Consider the following 21,539-nt stretch of genomic DNA (forward strand, 5'->3'; position numbering starts at 1 on the left):
AAAAAAGCTCGATCTCTTTCTGTTTTTAGGAAAACGTTTCTTTATTTGCATATAATATTTAACTCGTTTGTGGGGGACAGTACATGGAGCGATTTATATAAAAATACTGATTTTAAGGGCAAGCTAATTCTTGGGATGCGTTATAAAAATGTTTATTTAAATGCTAGCAAGTTTTTATTTTGGTTAAACGTTTTGCCTGTGGCACACATATGTATAAATATTGTTTTTTTTTTTTCATTTTGATTAGTTATAACCGCAATTTGCTATTTTAGACTACAATTCGCAGGGGAAACCCCTTTGTAATAACGTTCACTAGGCGTAAATAGTTTATAAGTACAGTTTTTGTTTGATTCAGAAGGCATCATATCAAAAGTCCCTAAGTCCTTGACGACCCAATTCGACTAAGTTTAAAGATTCAACAATATTTTCCGTTTATTTGCTTGCTTGTGGTCACAATAAATCATAATCGTATCATAATGGTGAAACAATCACATACACAATAAATTATAATAGCACAGTGTTGTTTTTCGTTATATGTGTACTTATCATATCTAGTTTAATAACAGCAGGCCACTTTTAGACATATGTGTATTTGCGTGTGTATGTGTGTGTGTAAATATATCTATTAAAAAAAAATAAACAACTTTTCATTGTACTTGCTTTTATAAGAATAGGAATAATATAATAAATATATACGATATAAACGAAAACAAACAGAAATACACTTTTAACCTTGCCTCGTTTTGAACTATATGTATTCATATTTTTGTAGGTCTCGTGGAACGGCACTTGGTTGAGATTTATGTTGCCGTAGTAGTTCTTGATGCTGGTATATAGTTGGTTTGGTTTCGAAGTTCCATTTAGCTCTCTATTTAACTATGGCAAATCGGCCGCGATCGAGGGTTCGAGGATCTCGATGATCTCGAAGTCCCATCGAAACGATGACGAGAGCATGGTGATTTCCTGGAGGATATCCTGGCTGGCGAAGGATCCCCTGGCAGGTGGATCCTCGTGTGCCCCATAACCATTCCTTAATCCATCCTCCTTCTCCGTCGCCTCTTCTGCTTGACTTTCATTTCCAAAAGGTCACGCACGGCCGCAAAACATTTGTCCACAATTAGGATCTTGGTGCACGCTAATTGTTAATCCGTTTGAAATTATGCTATTAAATTAATATTGATACATTTTTCTCCGTATCCGTAACGTATCCATTCCGTTTCGTTTTGCCGTTGCCTTCGCCTTTGCCCTCAACATATATGCCGCACTCCATCCGAACGGACCCACAAAACCCGAATCACATGCGCCGGCCACCGGCGGCCAGCTGCGTTGGACGCGTCCGCAGCGCGCTCCTCGATCATTTCTCCTCGCAGCAGCCGTTCTTGGCCAACTGCTTCTGCAAGGCCGGCGGAATGAAGTCTTTCGTCTTCGTCTTGGAATGATAGTCTTGTCCGAGCAGCGCCGGCTCCACCTGCTTGCCCTCCTGGATGCCTTGGATGCGTTTCAGCAAATCGTAGTTGATGCGCTCGCTCACCACGGAATCCTGCCTGTTTAATACATTACATTGGATTAGTTCCACTGTAGAGTTGAACATTTAGGTATAGAACTTACTTGTAGTCCGGGTGGCTAAGCACCTGTTCGCGCATCCAGGTGGCCGTGGTGATCAACTCGCCGGCGGCACGCTTCTGGATAAAGCGAAGATACTGTTCAATGGTGCAATGCGTATCGGTGTCCACCTCCATGGACTGCAGATAGCTGCGGATCAATGGCACCAGACCCGGAAATACGTTGGGCTATTGGTAGTAGATAAGATGGCATAAGATTCTAAAACTTTATTCTGGACATTGTTTAACTCACCTTTCCATTGAAGATCTCATTGATGGACAGCAACTGGAAAAGCTCATTCTCCTCGTCATCGGTGTCGGTGTGATCGCTATCGGCGCCATTCGATGATCCATTGGAGGAGCCATTGGTGCCGTTAGTGGTGCCATTAGTGGTGCCATTTCCGTGGCCATTCATCTTGGCCGAACCATTGGTCAGAGGCTGCTGCTGCTCCTCCTGGTCACCGTTCTCGCTGCCATTCCCATTTCCATTTGCCAGTCCATTGCCATTCAAATTGGCCTTGCCATTGGTCTGGGCCTGAGCTTGAGCTTGAGCTTGTGCCTGCTTTTGCGCCTTAGCCGCCCTCTGCTCGGTGGTCTTCGAGGATTTGCGGAACCAAAACTTCTCCTTGCGACAAGCATCCCGCTTCTGGGCCGTCTGCATGTTCTCGTCCACCTTGCTGATCGGCGTTAGGAAGTTCAGCTGGTAGGAGAGGATCACACGGGTGAGCAGCACCACAAAGCACACGATGGCCGCATTCTCGAAATCACTGATCTGCGCCTCGCAAGGTCGGAACTCCACACGCCAGCCTATCGAGCTGTTCGGTGGCGGCGGCTTGAAGCGCATGGTCTGCCAGTTGGTGGACTGAATGTTCTCAAAATGATCCGTATCCTCGTTGTCGTTTTGATGCACCTTCTCGCTGAACAGCGACACGGTGTCGCGTATAAACAAATGGGCCACATGCTGGGCCAACAGATGATCGATGCCGCCCTCCACCAGACGCTGATAGACCTTCTCATCGTATGTGAGCGGCACATCGTTGTATTTGGCTCCCTCGGGCGACAAATACGAGTCAATCGAATCGTATCGCGACTTGGCTATCTTGAACTTTTGCTGATCCAGCGGCGCCAGTCCGCGTTCCTCTTCCGTGCGGCAATCCACCGAGGAGCTAATCACATTCCAGCGGCAATCCGACTCGGTTAGATAGCCCCTGTAAATGGGCGAAGCGGCCGTCAGAGCCAACATGATCGGACAGAGTGGAGCCAGCTGGTCGTAGAGGCGACGCGCCTCCGTGATGTTACAGGCCTGGAAGGTGAGCTGCAAGCAGCAGCAGCCCATGCCGAAGCCCATGGCGTCCAGGAGCACCACATCCGGTTCGCCAGGCGGCGCACCCTCCACCGGTAGCTTCGTCTTTGTGTCCTTGAAAACTGCAATGGCAAAGATAAAGATACAATTAGTTGGTCGCACCTTTAATGGTAGTCGTAAACGAGGAATGAAATGCTTACCCTTTAGCTTGATGGACACCTTCTCGCCGCGTCGCTTGCGAATGTTACGCGTGAGGGTCTTGAAACGCGGGTGACCCGGAAAGATGGCCTCATCCGGGAAGTAGAGCGAGCGGGCTGAACTGAGAGGATCCTCGGGACGCGGCTGGGCCAGCGGATAAGTGAAATTTGGTGCGCCGAGTCGCGGGAAGTTCGTAATGGACATGACGCACTCGTCCTTGGCCAGCAGCTCGGTGACCTCCTCGCGACGATAGCGCATATTGGCCTCCACCAGATTGAAGTGTGCCATCAGACCGCCAAAGGGCTTGCCCGGTGTGCCCTCAATCATGTAGGCTCCGTATTCCGGACGCCACAGCGACTTGACGCCATTGGGATCGGCCAGTTCCTTCTCATTGAGCTGCGCCAGCAGATCCTGGGCGCGCAGCGCCACACGTGCCACCTTCTGATCATCGTCGAACTTGACAATGATGTACTCCACCTCGTCGCCCCATTTGAGTATGTCACCCTGGCGATCCTTGAGTCTGTGGTACAGGTTGATGAACTGATTCACGCCATGCTCGCGCACATGGTCAGCCAGCGCCTTGGTCTCCTCCCAGGAGAGTGGACTGCCCTCGCTCAGTAGACCCATTGCTGCAAAAAGATGTGAAAAACCATATGTGTTACTATCGCTCATGTGCCATGAATCCCATGGTTATCCCTATCGCCAACCTGACCCGGCCTAATCCATTGTCCCGAACCTACTGTTTCATTCGAAACCGATCCGATGAGACGTCCGGAACAGACTACTACGACAACTGCGCCATTATCATCCCGAATACCATTTCCATCTACACACGTCCGTCCCTCCACTTTCGTTTCCATTTCAACTAGCGCACATTGTGCAATCGCCATCGCAATCGCATTCGGAACATGGAAAACTGCAATCGAGGCAATTGCAGTTGCAGTTGGTAATTTGCATTCGCAGTGCAATTGCATAAACGATATGGAGGAGGCCAAGAAGGTCCAGCGCGAATTCAGACTCGATTGTTTGGATTCCCCTTTATCGATGCGATGCGAAATCTAATCAATATACTAACAACAAATACAGTGATACCTCTGTTAATATCAAATGAAATAATTACGATTAAGTAGCCAATGTAGCATGCAACTATTCATTTAAGTTGACATATTTTTCTTCGATTTTTTCTCTCTGTGCAGACGCATGCTTAATAATTAATTAACATCACCGATCGCCAGTCAATGCCCTCCGTTGGCCGCACCACCTCAAGTTTCAGTCGAAAGTCGGCGGAATTCAATTAATTTATCTACGTTAAGTTATAAATATGTATGTGTGAACGGACACGAAAGTGCATTCGTGTGCCGGAATCAAGTGCATTATTTTTTTTTTATTTATTTATTTTTTTTTTTGTTTGCTCCTTGCTCTTGACACTCGCACAATTTACAACATTTGAGTCAATTAATTGATAAGGTGCGACGACGGACCAAATATTAATCAAATAATTGATAACGTGGGTAAATCAGCCTTTGGGTTTAATTCCATGTGCTCCGATCGCACGTATGTGTATGTACGTACGTGTGTGCTTGTAAAAGTGTGGAAAATATACAATTATAGTATATTTAGACAGCCGACAAGTTGCTGTGCGCCACTCGAACTGATTGAATCATACGGGGGGAATCGGAAATTTCAGATCGCAGATTTACGACCGCCACCAAAACACTCAACCAAAAAAAAAAATAATAAAAAAAAAACAAACCATAAAAACACTCCACTTCAGTCGAGTTCACTGGCTGAGATGTCAATGGAATGGAAATGCGTATGGGAATCGGATCCGATCCGATACGCACCAGCTTCACCCAAATCAAAGCCAACTAGCCAACTAACCAAGCCAGTGGAGCGTATAGCCAAACTGTTATGACCACAATGAACCCACCGATCGTGGCCGAAATCCAAATCTAAATTACAAAGGAATTTGGAGCGACATTCGAAGCGATTGTGTAATGTTGAATTCGAACTGGCAACTGGTAATTACCATTGAATACGAGATTCTATTGTATTTGAACAGATTTCTAAAGAATCTCAAAACGAAACAGAAATCTCGAAAATCAAACAGCTGAACAATTTGAAATGTTAATTTTCTATATGGAATATTCACTATGCCAAGCTTTAATTTATAAACAATACTAATGCTTGGCTTGCAAACTATTTATTAACTTTATTACTATTTTAAAACTGTTAAAGATGCTATTAAAGTTTGATATTTAAATATCAAGAATGTTCTAAGACAGCAACTTTAAATTGTTTAATTAAACTTAGTAAGGTAAGTAGTTTAAAATCGGAGAAGAAACAAAGAATCTACAAATGAAAACTGCCTATTTGGCTAGCAATTCCCTGGAGCAAAATAATAGCCTTTTTATTTTTATTTTTTTCACAAAAAAAAAAAAATAATAAAAAAAAAAAGTCACTTGGTATTTGTTCACTTAAATTCACTTTCGTTAAGGATACCTGTTTCTTGTTATTTTGTGCTTGCTGGTTTATTAACACTTTCGATAAACAATTTGAACTTGAAAGTATCTAGATGTGCGTTTCTTGGCCAGAAGGTTTCTTGTCGCTCCACGGCCAAACAGCGACTAAATTTATACGCGGCCAGACTCCAGCTTTTTACGAGCCGATGGCGATGGCGATCGGCTGACGACGAACCGAAAAATCCGAATCCCCATCCGTTGTCGGTGGACGAAGGCGGCTCGATGGGTTTACTCGGCCAAGTGGGCACACGCAGCCGGAACGGAAGAGCAAGGAATATGTGAAGCAGGGGCTGGACGTCCATATCTGGTCGATCGGAATCGGATCGTCGGCCATAAAACGGGCCACGAAGAGCCGAGGCAATCCATAAATGATCCATGGAACACGGGACGGGACGCGCACTCGAAACGATCGAGTGCCATTATAATTATTTGGGCAGTTATTTATTATATTTAGAATTACTCGTCGCTGGCCGACAGTATGGAATTCACATATATATATTTTTTTTTTTTTTTGCGAATCTGGTAATCTGGCGAGAAGGGTTTATTATATATATTAAGGTGCTACATATTTATAGATTTCAGGGGGCTTTGTCGCTGATTTACCACCGTTTCATAAAAATTGTGGCGAGAAGGGGGCGGTTGGTGTGGCATTTTGTCCACAAAATACTCGAAACGACATCGGAATTGTAAATAACTGCCAATCAAGTTTCGGGCTACTTTATAATATTCAATGCGACGACGGAGAGGAAACGCATAGATTTCAATCAATTGCCCCCAGTATATCATCATCATTTCGTTGGACTTCTAAATTCGTACATGATACAATTGAATTTCACGCGGACTCTGTGCACTCGCAGTCGGTGTACGATTCCAGGTAGTAACGTTGGAAACTCTGGTCCCGCAGGTCCAGGTGCTGCTTCACTTGCATTTCGAGGAACTCAGGAATCTAGCTAATGGGGAAAACACCTGGAGCGTGGAATTCAGTGGAGCCAGTTACTTGTACGCTTGGCATTGTGATCATCATACTTAATTGATGGTTAGTTAGTTAGTTACACCGAATCAAATTCGATACTCTAAACTTTATATCAGCTTTCAACTTCGACTATTTATAGCGATTGCCTGGTTCTTAAGATCAGCTGTGTATATTTCTATATCATTTTCGATTTAATTCCATCGATCGGTTTACGGACACTCGACTGCAGTTTATTTTCGAACCATGGCTATGACTACTTGTCCGCCTCCAAAACTAAATACTTATCGTCCTAATTCCTCTTCCCACTTGGAATTTCCTATCACAGCTGGCAACAGATTGATTAGCAAATCAACAAGTTGAATGCGGAACAAAAAAGTAGACAGATTCGCACGAGGAGTGCTCCTCTCGAGTGGACACTTGTGGCTTCTATCAGTGGGTATCTGCATCTGAATATGTATCTGTATCTGCATCGGTATATGTATCTGCATCTGTATCTGTATCTGCATCTGTGTCTGCATATGTATCTGTATCTGTATCTGTATCTGTATCTGTATCTGTATCTGCATCTTTATCTGTATCTTCATCCGTATTTGTATCTGTATCTGCATCTGTATCTTTATCTGTATCTGTATCTGTATCTGTATCTGTATCTGTATCTGTATCTGTATCTGTATCTGTATCTGTATCTGTATCTGTATCTGTATCTGTATCTGTATCTGTATCTGTATCTGTATCTGTATCTGTATCTGTATCTGTATCTGTATCTGTATTTGTATCTGTATCTGCATCTGTATCTTTATCTGTATCTGTATCTGTATCTGTATCTGTATCTGTATCTGTATCTGTATCTGTATCTGTATCTGTATCTGTATCTGTATCTGTATCTGTATCTGTATCTGTATCTGTATCTGTATCTGTATCTGTATCTGTATCTGTATCTGTATCTGTATCTGTATCTGTATCTGTATCTGTATCTGTATCTGTATCTGTATCTGTATCTGTATCTGTATCTGTTCTGTATCTGTATCTGTATCTGTATCTGTATCTGTATTTTCTGTATCTGTATCTGTATCTGTATCTGTATCTGTATCTGTATCTGTATCTGTATCTGTATCTGTATCTGTATCTGTATCTGTATCTGTATCTGTATCTGTATCTGTATCTGTATCTGTATCTGTATCTGTATCTGTATCTGTATCTGTATCTGTATCTGTATCTGTATCTGTATCTGTATCTGTATCTGTATCTGTATCTGTATCTGTGTCTGCATCTGTATATGTATCTGTATCTGTATCTGTGTCTGCATCTGTATATGTATCTGTATCTGTATCTGTATCTGTATCTGTATCTGTATCTGTATCTGTATCTGTATCTGCATCTTTATCTGTATCTTCATCCGTATTTGTATCTGCATCTTTATCTGTATCTGTATCTGTATCTGTATCTGTATCTGTATCTGTATCTGTATCTGTATCTGTATCTGTATCTGTATCTGCATCTGTATCTGTATCTGTATCTGTATCTGTATCTGTATCTGCATCTTTATCTGTATCTTCATCCGTATTTGTATCTGCATCTTTATCTGTATCTGTATCTGTATCTGTATCTGTATCTGTATCTGTATCTGTATCTGTATCTGTATCTGTATCTGTATCTGTATCTGTATCTGTATCTGTATCTGTATCTGTATCTGTATCTGTATCTGTATCTGTATCTGTATCTGTATCTGTATCTGTATCTGTATCTGCATCTGTATCTGTATCTGTATCTGTATCTGTATCTGTGTCTGCATCGGTATATGTATCTGCATCTGCATCTGTATTTGCATCTGTATCTGTGTCTGTATCTATATTTGCATCTGTATCTGTATCTGTATCTGTATCTGTATCTGTATCTGTATCTGTATCTGTATCTGTATCTGTATCTGTGTCTGCATCTGTATCTGTGTCTGCATCTGTATATGTATCTGTATCTGTATCTGTATCTATATCTGTATCTGTATCTGTAAATGTATCTGTATCTGTATCTGTATCTGTATCTGTATCTGTATCTGTATCTGTATCTGTATCTGTATCTGTATCTGTATCTGTATCTGTATCTGTATCTGTATCTGTATCTGTATCTGTATCTGTATCTGTATCTGTATCTGTATCTGTATCTGTATCTGTATCTGTATCTTCATCTGTATATGTATCTGTATCTGCATCTATATCTGCGTTTGTATCTGTAGCTGTATCGGTATATGTATCTGCATCTGCATCTGTATCTGTGTCTGTGTCTGTATCTATATTTGCATCTGTATCTGTATATGCATCTGTATCTGTGTCTGTATCTATAGTTGCATCTGTATCTGTATCTGCATCTGTATCTGTATCTGCATCTGTATCTGCATTTGTATCTGTAAATGTATCTGTATCTGCATCTGAATCTACATCTGTACCGGTATCGGTATTTGTATCTGCATTCTTATCTGTATCTGTATTTGCATCTGTATCTGTATCTGTATCTGTATCTGTATCTGTATCTGTATCTGTATCTGTATCTGTATCTGTATCTGTATCTGCATCTGTATCTGCATATGTATTTGTATCTGTATCTGTATCTGCATCTGTGTCTGCATCTGTATCTGCATATGTATTTGTATCTGTATCTGCATATGTATTTGTATCTGTATCTTTTCTGGTCGCTATGTTCCTGGGCTGGAAAAATGCTAGCTAAAGATTGCGCTGACTGCTTGTTTTTTACCGGCTGACTTACTGCGACGATGCAAATGCGCTTAGATAAGTCTCAATTGCACAAGCATATATATACATACATACGAGTATATGCACTTGGCATGGGGTTAGATAATGCGCACCCAGTTACCCAGCAATTCATTTTACACTCGGGATTAGGCAAATTACTGGCCGAAGTGGGTGAAGCGCCTTATCGTTAGGAACTTTTCCTTACACTCGTGCCATTTCCTTTATGTAATGCCCATATGTCAATATGCCAGCTTAAGTATTTCAATCTCGTCCCATTATCGTTCATCGTTCACAAAATTTGTACATCTAAACATCTCGTTTTGCTCTTTGCAACTGCTAATTAGTGTGTAAATTTTGGATTCTAACACGTCACCGCCCTCATAGATCTATATGTAATTGTATCTAGTAGATGAATAATAATTGTATCTAGTATATGAACAATTATATAGTCGCCGAGAAACTGTGAACGCTTTTTTGCGATGCCTGATTTGTGATCCTGACCAACGCAATCGAATTTGACGAAGGGCAGAGCCACACAATGATTTTGAGTTTTTTTTGTTGTGTATTTGTTTTTCTTGCGTTTTTGGATTGTGCCATGTCATTTATGAAAACAGTTGGCGAAGCCAAAAATGATACCATTGTGCGGCTGTGTTTGTTAGATTTTAAACTAGTGTACAAGGAAAAGCCCAAGAATTAGGCGATGATTCACTCGACTTTCGCAGTACATTACACAAAAAAAAGAAAAAGATAAAACGACAATTGGAATTGGGAAGTCGCATAAATGACTTCGCTGACTGATAGGCCAAGTTCAAAAGACGCGGCAATATGGCTAACAAAAAGTGAATACTGCTGATTACAACTCTTTATCGACACTTTTCGACTTGGGTTTTGTGATATTTGGTGATATTTCGCACGAAATTTGGTTTTCCCACACTGCGTATACGTAATGCGAATTCGCAGGAAATTTTGTTTTGACATTTTCAAGGGTTTTTGAATGGCGTCGCCAAATCAGCAGTCAATCAGCAATCATAATATGATCCTCGAACGGAAGCCAAGCGAATCGGAACATCCGCCTACCAATACACAGAGAGAAATCATTTTGAAATATGCTTGCACCTACGTTTACACAGCTAAAATGAACCAAATTAAAAGGGTTTTATCTGATGCGTTTAAAAATAGTTTTGTTTGTCAGCAGACTTAGTTGAAATAAAACTTTTCCCATTTTTGGGTATTTAGCAAACTACTTTATTCAGCTTGAATGCAAGTTATTCATATAATATTGCACATTTGCTAAATGTTTGTTGCATTATGACGTTTTCTATGTGCAAACTCAGAATTTCGAATCGAATGCGGAAATGCAAAGCGAAACATACACACAACTTGGCGATGCCTTTGCCATGTTTTTTTTTCTTTTTTCTTTTTCATTTTTTTTTTATTTTTTTTTATTTTTTTCTTTATTTTTTTTTTTTTTTTTTTTCTTTATTTTTTCAGGGTCGCCAGACAGCCAGTGAAATAGAAAACAAAAGCCATTTGCCCATTTGGCAATCGGTGGGAGCGGGGAAAAGTGCAAGACGGCGGCAACAACTTGCAGATAGAAAAATGTGGGAATGCACATTTCTGCGTAATCATGGGCAAAATAAGTTTAAAATTTCACACAAGCTTAAAACGGACTTAAATCGGATTTAGTGCTAAGCTTGCAACTGCAGACTACAAGAGAATTGAAATAGAAGCCTATTTCGACAAAAGCGAAGTGCATAGGAAAAATTATAAGATAACGGCCAGATTACGTATACGACTCATAAAACGGTCGTCGTCGCACTGAATTGCGACGTAATAAATTCACTTTGGCCATGGCAGTCGCAGTGCGGGAGGAGGAGGAGCAAGGGTACTATGGGGCAGAAGGGGCGGCTTCCGGAGGATTCCAAGCAACTGGGGGGCCCGCCGTTCGACGTGGGCGTGTATTATGCATATGGGAACCGGGCCACCGCGTTTCATGTGGCGAGGAATTTTTGAAAGACGAGGAGCGTGCACGTCGGCGAGATTATTAATTTCTTAATTGTTTGCCAGTCGTCGTGGGGAGTAAGTGCAGCAGTGCTTGCCAAGCGCCGATCAAATATTAATAGCTAGGCAGTTGCATATTTAATGGTAACTAACCGAAGGTTACAAATATTTCGGTATTTATTTAAATAATAGAAATTAAACAAAACTAGGTTTTTTTTTTTACCTAGAAGCTTAAGCGTAGGTTCAACTAAACTTAGTTTCGATCTGAATTGGCATAGCCTGATCAACTTCTTTGTATCTCTGACTTAACTCTTGCGCCAGCCGTTAATTGTATTTTATGTTTATACTATAGAAATTAGCAAACATTTTATACGGATACAACCTCACAGCCCCTCCCCTCTTCCCCTCACAAATTGATCGCTTTAAATGGCAATAGCACGTGTGCGTCGATCGGCTTAATCATTTTCGGTGTATTTTTTATTATTATTTTTTTTTTTTTTGTTCGTTGCTTGCTAATTGTTATTGCTGCCAGTTGATGCACTTGTGCAAATGAATGCGTATATGAATTTGTTCCCAGTTGTGTTGTTTAATTAGCAACAGTCGTCCGTCGTTCAATTGCGTAAAATAGAGTGCAAACAAAAGTGCCCAGAACAATCGCAGGAGTGACGCACTCGAGATGGCAAAACACATCGGAAAACAATAGAGATATATACATATATATAGTAAATATATTAATGAGGGATCTAGGCCCAACAATCTGCTGCAGATTGCGATGGCTAGTCGGTCTCCAGTGTGAATGTGTGAATCATGTGACACTATTTTTTTTTACTTGAGTATTTTTTTTTTTTTTTTTTTTTTTAGTAACTTCTGTTTGCCTGTTTTCATACGAAGATTGCTAATTGAAAACAGTTTTTGCGTATGTATGCATGTATGCCATTTCAGTTAAATAAACACAAAACAGCAACAGACAAATTGCCTCACAAACACTTGTTGAACACTTGTGTTTAACACACGGATCTTCAGTTAGAATCCTTGAGCTTATCGTAAGAATCGTAAAAACAACCAACTTAATGCCAGTGTTGTAAAGCCATAACAAACAAAATCAAATCAAACAAAAGTAACGTGACTGAAATTCATTTCCTGGCAGTGACATTTACTTACATACAAGTTTACTTACTTACAAGTGCACTGCACTTGAGTTATGACTAATAAAGTTAAGAGTTAAGATCGTTTCGCCTGGAGAACTTGGGACGGAAGTCGGTTAGTCACGAGATCACGACGCAGCATACAAACTTAGAAAACACACTATTCAACATAAACTATCATGGCCATTGTATCGATTAATTAATTAATTAATTCGATTTAGAGAATTTCATTTTAATTTCAATCAGAAACTTCCGTCTAATGAACCCTTCAAACTAACTCAATGCTTAGTAAAAACTTCGACTTTCTTGACTTGAGCTGTAGTCATAGCTCTGATTTACATGCCAAATTAGTAAATAGCCACAACTATGTACATTTTTTTTCCAAGAAGCAATTAAAAAGCTAAAACAAGGACACGACGCGCACTAAAAAACGAAGGCAATCAGTGGTTATATTAACAATGCGGCTGTAAAAGCGATTACTCAAACAAGTTAGTCGCTAATGCGCATCAGCAAATTGTCACCTGCTGGAGATTGGGGCCTAAAAGTACACGGCGAGAAAAAGGGTGAGACTCCTGCAATTGTAGTTGAAAACAGAGCTTTGATAAACTACTAGCGAAATGTCAGGCTAATTTGCATGGCTAACAGTTTGAAATAAAAAGGAAAAAACGTGTAGCATGTGTCATATAATTGATGGAAAAAACAAACACGATAAAACTGTTTGTTTTAATGTATTTCAAGCATCATGGCGATAAGGTTGTGATAAGAGACAACCCCCCCACACTCCAACTCATCATGCTGTTGTGATTTTTCGTAATTAAATCATAATCACTCATAATTGTGCGACACTTTTCGCTCGGTGTAGCAAATGTGCGTGTGTGTGCGTGACAATGGACGGGATTAGGCCGCTCAATAAAGGCTAACTTAAGGCAAGGCCAAATGGTGCTATCTGAACGGACCCTCGGGCGTATGCGTAATGTACGGGTACTTATCTATTCAATGTTCATGATATATCTACGCACACATCTACATACATACTATAACTATAGCATATCTATTACAGTTGGCATTTGGGGGCAAGTCATGGTGCGATAATATAATGGCAAATGTCACAACAATTGCAAAGGGCATTGAAAAGCTTTGATTGCTTTTCGCACGCCGCTATCGAACAGCAAACAGTCGTAACTGATCGTGAGATGCGTGTGAGCAGGCGGAGTACAGTGGACACCACGTGTAATGACCGCTTAAGCAACAGTTTCATTCGATTCTCATCCAGCTACAACGCAAAAGTTATGCCAATTCAAAACTATCTAGCGAGCCAGCATGTTTATAGTTTAAATAGTTTTATAGTTCAAATAGTTTATAGTTTTATAGTTTAATAGTTTTATAGTTTTATAGTTTAAATAGTTTATAGTTTTCGCGCGTTCCTCGAAACGAATCATCACTGTGGCCGCCGCTGTGTGAGTCACGTTCATAATTCGTGAGATATTTCTGCATTCTCATGCTGATAGATCACGAAAGTAAAGTGATATGATATTTTGTTTTTCGATTGCCTTCCACCCTCTTTCGCTCCTTTTTTTTTTTGGTTTCTCCTCCTTCCCTTTTATTCCCACCATCCCGAAGTGACGTCAGTCGGAAACTTTGCATATTGTGGTGAAATTGCGGCAAACACTTGCACATCCCAACGATTCCCAATTCCACATTTCCCTCGTTTTCGGCGGGGATCTCCATCTGGTGGTGCGTAGCCGGCTGGAGAGGAATACCCCCTTAGAGCTCGGTCATACGCGGCGTATGAGCAATCCGCTCGCATGCTCCATGACGTCACTTTCGCCGGCAAACAGTGACTCGGCAAAACCCACAAACTGCGCGGCCTTATATCGGTATCGGTGATTAGGAGGCACCCATTGCAGCTACACATTTTTCGATTGGTCATGCCAAATGGGAGAATATTATAGAATGCCAGAAGTTTCCACCCAAGGTCGATTTTTTACCACCCAAAAAATATAGTATATAGTATATAGTATATATTATATAGTATATGGTATACAAAAAATCAGATGAGGGACTGTAAATCGCATGCACATACAAATGAACTAATGTCAAGGCTGTGACCACAACAACCACACACACCGGAAAGTACAAATACAAAGTACAACAAAGTCCGGCGGATACTTAAAATCGAATTGCCCGGTAATTACCACAAGCCACAAACATAGAAAATCAATAAAAAAAAAAAAAAGAAATAGTTGGCCCCCCCGATAATTACGCATTTACAAAGTGTACCTATAGACACAATTATTAACACCGTGGCCCATAAAAATAGCAATCATATCAGTTAATTGAAAAATTTGATTTGCTTTCTCGGAAGTTCACTTTCTGTTCTACAGACATGAATCATTGTAAACATATTTGCATTTACACAACTACTCATTTCAGTTTGCGATTTAAAAAACACTGCCCTTTAAGAAATGTTTTTATTTTTATAAAAATATTCCATATTTTGAAGTACATAGAATTTTTTACACATATTTTTTCTTCGATGGTCCTAATATCTTGACCACTATTGTGGGCCCAGCGGAGCCCAAGGCCGTGCCACTTTGACCCCCTTTGAGCGGAATCATTATAAAACCTGACTCGCCACTAGTGTTAAATGAAATACCAGTAATAGCAAAAACATCAACATGGGGCAAAGAAAAACACACCAACAACAACGAATTGCCGGCAAAAGGGAAGTCGCAAACGCACACACGCGCAAACACAAACAAAAACAAAAGTACACGCGCGCGCTGACGTTCCAATAAGAATGTGCGGCTATTGGATTCCTGTCCACTCAGCTGTTGCGTTTGTCCAATCGGAATGGGTGCATAAATATTGTTATACAATGTATGACCATAACAAAAGCAAAAATATCCACTATCAAAGAAAATAAACCAAATGGCGATACGGTTTTGGGTTTTATTGAAAAAGTAGGCTACAAAAATGGTATCAACAGAAGTTGCCCCCCTCAAATAAATGCGGATGCGCCACTGCAAGTGCTAAAGTATGTTCCACAGGTCGTTTTTTCGTAAGTTTTCTATATTTGTCAAGACCAACAGCTAACAACGAACACAACGCGTTGGAGATATTAGAACTTTATTTGCTCTATTCGAACATAGTATGCATTTGCCCCATAGATTACAATTTTCATTATTAAAAATGTGCACTGACCTGCTTTTTGTTCTTCGTCGCTCTGTTTCGCTCTCTGCCGCTCTCTCGCTGCAGTTTTGGTGGGTTGTGTAACGTTATTTGCCGAATTTACCGCTGTTTTTGCGCTCTCACTATTTCCTTTTTATGTTTTTGGTGTTGCGATGTGTGTCGGTGTGTGGGTGTTTCTATCGAAATTGAATTCACGATTATTAGTATTACAAGAACAAAAAAAGAAAAAATAACAAATGATTCTGTTAGCAGGTCGCGTGTTTTCCTCACTTCACACCCTCCAATTTACAGCTGCGGCGTCAGCTGCTCTCTTTGGATGTAAACAGATAATGCGGACAGGTTTCTTTCAAATTTGATTTTTATTCGCTGTTGCTGGTTCGGCTTCGGTTTTAATTATAGAAATGCGGCTGCCACCGGAATAGAGATCAAGAAATCTCTAAAATCACGGGCGAAATTCACGCGAAACGTGCTCCCCCGCCCAGAAAGGTTCTTTCCAATTGGAATTGTGCTGAGTGTGTGGGTGTGAGAGAGTATGTGTTTGTGTGTGTGTGTGTGGGTATTTCACAATAATTATTTCACTCGAAATTACCGTAATTATTTCGTATATTTGTAATTTCTTTAAACGCGACTTTGGTATTGCGTTTCCTTTGCCGCCAAATTCTCCGACAACGTAAACAGTGTTATTAGCACTAACGAATGCCCAAAACAATAAAACGCTCCACTTTAAATACAAATTTTGAATGTGCCCAGCTGCTGTTATGCCAAAGAGCCGCTGGCCGACGCGTTAAGTTGTTTTGCCAACCGATAGCGATAGTCCGATAGGCTGACTGCACGTGTTGCTTAAATCAATTATTTATATATTATTTAACGCGTAAAGTGTTTGTTTTCTTTTAGATTTGGGCTTTGTCATGTAGACACTACAATTCTCATTTAATAATAATAATAATACTTAATATTTTTGCAATTGAAAATTCTTGATTTATTTTCACATATTCTCAGACAATGACTTCTCGTTTAAAAACAAAACCATTTTAAACATATAGCTAACACGCTTTTCTATAGTTTTAAAAGTTTATTACTCCACCTAATTATTTTAGTTATCTAGAACATTCTGCAGCTTGTGATTTCACCACAATTTGCAATGTGACATTTTATATCCTAAAAAGCTTTTAAATTTTGAAGATTAATTTTTTCCGATTCTTATAGCTCTATATTTAACAATTTAAAAGAGATTTAAGACAAAATTATTTAAATTTTCTTAGATTTAGGAAATTGTAATATATGTTCGTAGACAACAAGATTATGCAAGGATATTCAACTTAGTGATAGTTGGGAGTAATGTACTGTCTTAAAAAGACATATACCTTTTAGCGATGGTTTTTAATTCTTTACTACTTTTTAGATTTATTGCAATGATATATTTTATGGTTTTATGAATAAATGATCATTAAATCAGGACAATAACTATATTTCATTGAAAATCAGATGAGTTAACATGAAACAATCACAGAGATTTTCATTTTAAATTTAAATTAATATTTGACATACATGAGAAGTAAAAAGCTTTCTTATTTTTTAAGTTATCTTCAAGATAAAAGATTTTTTAAGTATATCTGGTAGATACTGTGCCTTTCATATTTACTTGGTCACACTGTCCACCACCAGTTGAGTTTGGAGCGCACATGTTTTGATTGTTTTTAATTCGCAAATCCACCTCCGATATTCTGCCGAGCTGGAAAAATGGGAGGCCACCACAAGAAGAACCTGCGTGCGGAGAAGGCCAAGGTGAAGCTGAAGGGCGCCAAGCTGCCCAAGGGCCTGAACGTGACCAAGACGGACTTCAAGGTGCGCAAAATCGAGATTCGGGAGCAGCTGAAGGAGTCCTCCTACTCGGAAACTGGCCAGCGACAGTTCAATCTCAAGGAGACACTGTCCCGTCTGAAGCATCACAGTGTCAAGTTCCGCACTGATGCACAGCGCAATGTGCGCGACTCCCTGAAGTCCGGCAATGCGGACCATTTGATTGGTCATCTGAACGAGCTGTTTCAAGGAATTGCGGCTGGAGCTTTGGACATGGAGGGGTCGGCGCGAAAGGAATCATTCAAGACGCTTGATGTTCTGCTAGAGGCACTGCAGCCACAGGCAGTGGCGCCCTTCTTCCATGTCATAGCCACCTATTTGCGTTGCGCCATGACCCATGTGCTGCCCGCCATCCAGGAGGACTCGCTGCTCATGCTCGACGTCCTACTGCTGCGCGTACCACCGGCTTTCTTGGCCGAGCGGAGTGCCAGCACCATAATTGGCAACTTCATCGACATGATCTCCCGCGCCCGCCACGACAACGAGCGTTCGAATCGCACGTTGACATTGAACCTGAGCCAGGGCAAGCAGACGACTGTGAAGTGGCGCACCAAGGTGCTTATCCGTCTGCAGCAGATCCTCAGCACGCTAGTCACCTCGAAGACGGCAAAGCCAGCCGCTGCCCGTGTGGTTCACTTCGAGGAGATGCGTCCGCAGTACTACAATGTGCTGTGTCCCGTGCGCCAGGACAACCGCAATCTGCATGCCATCCTCAATGAATCCAAGCTAACGGCGGAGGGCACTCAACTGCATACGTATGTGGAGCAACTGCTACCACTTCTCCAGGACAACTGGATGGAGGTGCGGCCGCAGCAGCAACAACCTCTGCTCAACCAAGATGCGGCGGCCAGTCTGCATGTGGTGATTGGCCTAATGAGTCTGCTCTGGAACCTGATTGAACAGCACGAGGCGGAGCACAGTACCACGGAACTAAGCGATTGGCTGAGGAAAAACTATGCCCAGAAGTTCCTGCTCAATTTTTTGGACAAGGACGGCAGTCGTTTTCCCTACCAACAGATACCTCTGGCAACCAAGAAATCATCCAAAGACAAGGGAGCCGTAGATGGCGGAGAGCTCTGTGTGCCACAAAACCTGGGTATTGTCCAGCTGGCCTGTAAGTTCTTTCCGACTCCCCTCGAGAGACAGACTCAAATGTTTGCGCATTTAATTGCGTACATGCACGAGACTTTGAAGCGCCTTAATTCACTGTCACCGGAGCAGCAGCTCTCACTGGTGGCTTCACTCCGTGCGCTGCTCTTCGAAAACGCCACATCGCTGATGAAAATCGTGGCGGAGCCGTTGACCAGCCTGCTGAGCGCATCCATTGAGGCATATGTGAGCCAACGATTCACCACACGCGAGGGCGTGGCCACTCGGGTGCTGAACCTTCTCTGCGAGATTGTGGAACGTTCCGATTTGTACACGCGCTTCGGCGGCGAACAGAGATTCACTCCGTTTCTGAGCTATCTGCCGCAACTGCTGCTGAAGCCAACAGTGGGTGAGAGTACGTTGCGAGCCATGGCCACGCTCTGCCGCCAACTGAATGGAGTCTTTATGGCCGCTCTAGTCCGGTCTGCTCCTGAGATAGTCAGCCACTTGCATAAGCTGCAGATCACGGGCGATATCGAAGGCCAGGAGAAGTTCGAGAACCATAAGCGAGTTCTTAACTTGTTCTACTATGCCAGAGAATTGGATAAAGAGGGCAAACTGGAGCGTTCAGTTAAGCAGCTGGAGGAGCAGGTGGAGAGCAAAGGAATTGCCGATTACCTAAAGGCTGTACTCGGCTACGACTAGTGGAGTCCCGTCCGCAATACACACAGTCAGACACTTTGTTTAGCTTCTAAGTTTAATGTATACATTATATTCCTCTCGCTTAAGACGAACTCTGTTCAGGTTTTCTGTTTTTTGGGTGGCTTGGGTTTGAAACGATCCAGAACGGAGCGTGGTGCCTTGGTCTTGGGCTTGCCCTTGGCACCCACCTCGTCGACTTTGTGCTGCTTGATAACGTTCTTCTTGGCCTCGCGCACCTCGGCAATAAACTCCTGCGTGGCAAAGACTTGGTTATAGATGGGGGGCTAAAGAGTAATAAGTGGCTAACACTCACCTTTCGCTTGGCATCCTTGACGATCTGTTTGTTGCGCGCCGCCTTGGCGGTGCCGCCACGTCCCTTCATCTTGTGGCGCGTTTTCATGTTGATGCGCGGCGCCTTCAAATGGAACAGCTTCCTCTTGGCATCGATCTTCTCCTGCAGCGTGGGCGCATCCACGCCAGTGATCTCTTGCGGATCCAGGGTGATCAGATCGGGCGGAATCTTCTCCAGCAGAGCGTGGACCTCGTGCTCGCGTCGTTGCTTCGAAGTCTCATACGGGTTGTCTTCCATAGCATCGAAGTTTGGCTCTCCAGAGCCGGGCACCAATAGCGATTGGAAGCCCTTGGCCGTCGCCACACCGAGCACATCTTCGTACGGGCAGAAACGCAGCCCGTGGACGAAGGCATCGCAGCGCTGGCGGATATAAGGCAACCGGGTTCCGTCACCCGAACCTCCGCCGGAGAGCAGATCCGAGTAGGTCTCCAGATAGGTGCCCTGCGATAGCGCCAGCATGCCACGTTGCGACACATCCAGTTCGTTGGCGGGCAGACGCAGCTGGAAGTGAGTCAGCGGCTTGTCGTGCACCAGCATACGAATGTCCCAGACTTTCACAGCCCTGTCCAAGCCAGCGGTGACCAAATGCTGGCCCTTGGGGTCCACCGCCAGAGCAGTCATGGCTGTCGAATGGCACAGCAGCTTGGCCAGCGGCTCACGCACCTTGGGCGACCACATGGACACCACGCCACGTCCGCCGCCAATGCAGAGTACACCATTTCTGGGATTGTGTCGCAGCATGCGTATATCGCCCAGTCCCGTGTTAAAGTTACCCACCAGCTCGCCAATGGAGACGTCCAGCCAGGAAGCATAGCCCGCACTGTTGCCGGCGGCCAGGAGGAAGTGGTAGGGCAGGAAGTCCAGGCGATTGACGCGATTCAGCCGCTTGATGCAATGCAGTTCGGTGCCCTTCTTGTCGTAGAAATAGACCCAGCTCTTCTGGGCCACCGCGTACATGGTGGGCACATGCAGCCACTGAACATCCTCGACGCTCTCCATCACATTGAATTCGCAGTGCAGTCGCTTGGTCACCCAATCGAAGGCGGCCACATGACCGCGTCTGCCGCCGAGCAGCAAATGCCTGCCGTTCTTGGTGTAGCGCATTTGATACGGACCGAATTCCATGTTCAGGTTGAAGTGCTTGGCCGACGACTGGATATCCACATTCTCGGCAATCTGGGACTGCCTAAATTCGGCGGTGGTCTCGCCCTCATCTGCATCTAGCTGCCCAGCGGTTTCCTGGAGTAGGAGCTCTGTGCGGGCCGCCTGCTCGGTGGCATATTCGAGGTAGACCTCCTTGCGCGTCTGCTGCTCCTTGAAGTGCCGCGTTTTTACACCTTTCGGCTGCACTTGCTCGCCACGTGAGTACTTGTCGAGGGTCTCTTTGGGAATCGGGTTCTTCTTGGGCCTGGCCTCCAGCTCCTCTTTTGTGGGTTTGGCGGGAGCCTTTTGGGGACGCGGCTTCTTCGTTTTATTTAGCATACTGATAAAATCGCCAGTGAAATTCTGTCGGTTTTTGCTGAACACCTTTACATGTTTCAGATCGCCGTCGCCCGTTTCTGTGTCCTTTTGGCCGTCGAAGTAGCGTTTGTAGGGCGTCTTAGCCTTTGGGCGCCCTTTTGGCGCTATTTTCGTCATCTTGATGGATCCGCAAGGTGAAATTAACTTAAAAGCTGGCTTAAAACAAAAATAATTTGAATTTTGACAACAACGTGCACGTGCTGCTTCTTCTTCTTCAAATCAGCTGTTCCGCAGTGTGACCACGTGGCATTAGCGTTGTTAGCCAGATCAGCTTTAAATACTAAACAAATACCGTATGTTCTAAAATTCAAATCATTGAGCGCGCGATTTGAAAAA

At 42.9% G+C, this 21,539-nt stretch overlaps 3 protein-coding genes across 6 annotated transcripts; 1 reads left to right on the forward strand and 2 right to left on the reverse strand.

Moving 5' to 3' along the window:
- Nucleotides 1-406: 406 nt before the first annotated feature.
- Nucleotides 407-16,457, reverse strand: LOC6725416 (glutamate--cysteine ligase). Of its 4 annotated transcripts, none has more exons than XM_016172858.3 (6): nucleotides 16,269-16,457; nucleotides 15,692-15,855; nucleotides 3,105-3,731; nucleotides 1,855-3,026; nucleotides 1,609-1,790; nucleotides 407-1,544 (listed from the first exon to the last, which is right to left on the reverse strand). In XM_016172858.3, the coding sequence occupies exons 3-6, from the start codon at nucleotides 3,727-3,729 to the stop codon at nucleotides 1,355-1,357; spliced, it is 2,169 nt and encodes a 722-aa protein (XP_016038496.1). In that variant the 5' UTR covers nucleotides 3,730-3,731; nucleotides 15,692-15,855; nucleotides 16,269-16,457; the 3' UTR covers nucleotides 407-1,354. The 4 variants fall into 4 exon arrangements, with proteins under 4 accessions (XP_016038496.1, XP_044779641.1, XP_016038494.1 ...); XM_044923706.1 differs by lacking the exon at nucleotides 16,269-16,457 and adding an exon at nucleotides 15,950-16,225; XM_016172856.3 differs by lacking the exons at nucleotides 15,692-15,855; nucleotides 16,269-16,457 and adding an exon at nucleotides 5,605-5,746.
- Nucleotides 16,458-17,294: 837 nt separating this feature from the next.
- Nucleotides 17,295-19,422, forward strand: LOC6725417 (testis-expressed protein 10 homolog). The gene has a single exon (XM_002106397.4). It carries the CDS (start codon nucleotides 17,420-17,422, stop codon nucleotides 19,331-19,333), a length of 1,914 nt encoding a protein of 637 aa, XP_002106433.1. The 5' UTR covers nucleotides 17,295-17,419; the 3' UTR covers nucleotides 19,334-19,422.
- On the reverse strand, nucleotides 19,366-21,468 carry LOC6725418 (WD repeat-containing protein 46). The gene is made up of 2 exons (XM_002106398.4): nucleotides 19,644-21,468; nucleotides 19,366-19,581 (listed from the first exon to the last, which is right to left on the reverse strand). The coding sequence occupies exons 1-2, from the start codon at nucleotides 21,318-21,320 to the stop codon at nucleotides 19,429-19,431; spliced, it is 1,830 nt and encodes a 609-aa protein (XP_002106434.1). The 5' UTR covers nucleotides 21,321-21,468; the 3' UTR covers nucleotides 19,366-19,428.
- Nucleotides 21,469-21,539: the final 71 nt, after the last annotated feature.

This window comes from Drosophila simulans, chromosome X (genome assembly GCF_016746395.2).
Source record: "Drosophila simulans strain w501 chromosome X, Prin_Dsim_3.1, whole genome shotgun sequence".
In the NCBI taxonomy this organism is placed as follows: domain Eukaryota; kingdom Metazoa; phylum Arthropoda; class Insecta; order Diptera; family Drosophilidae; genus Drosophila; species Drosophila simulans.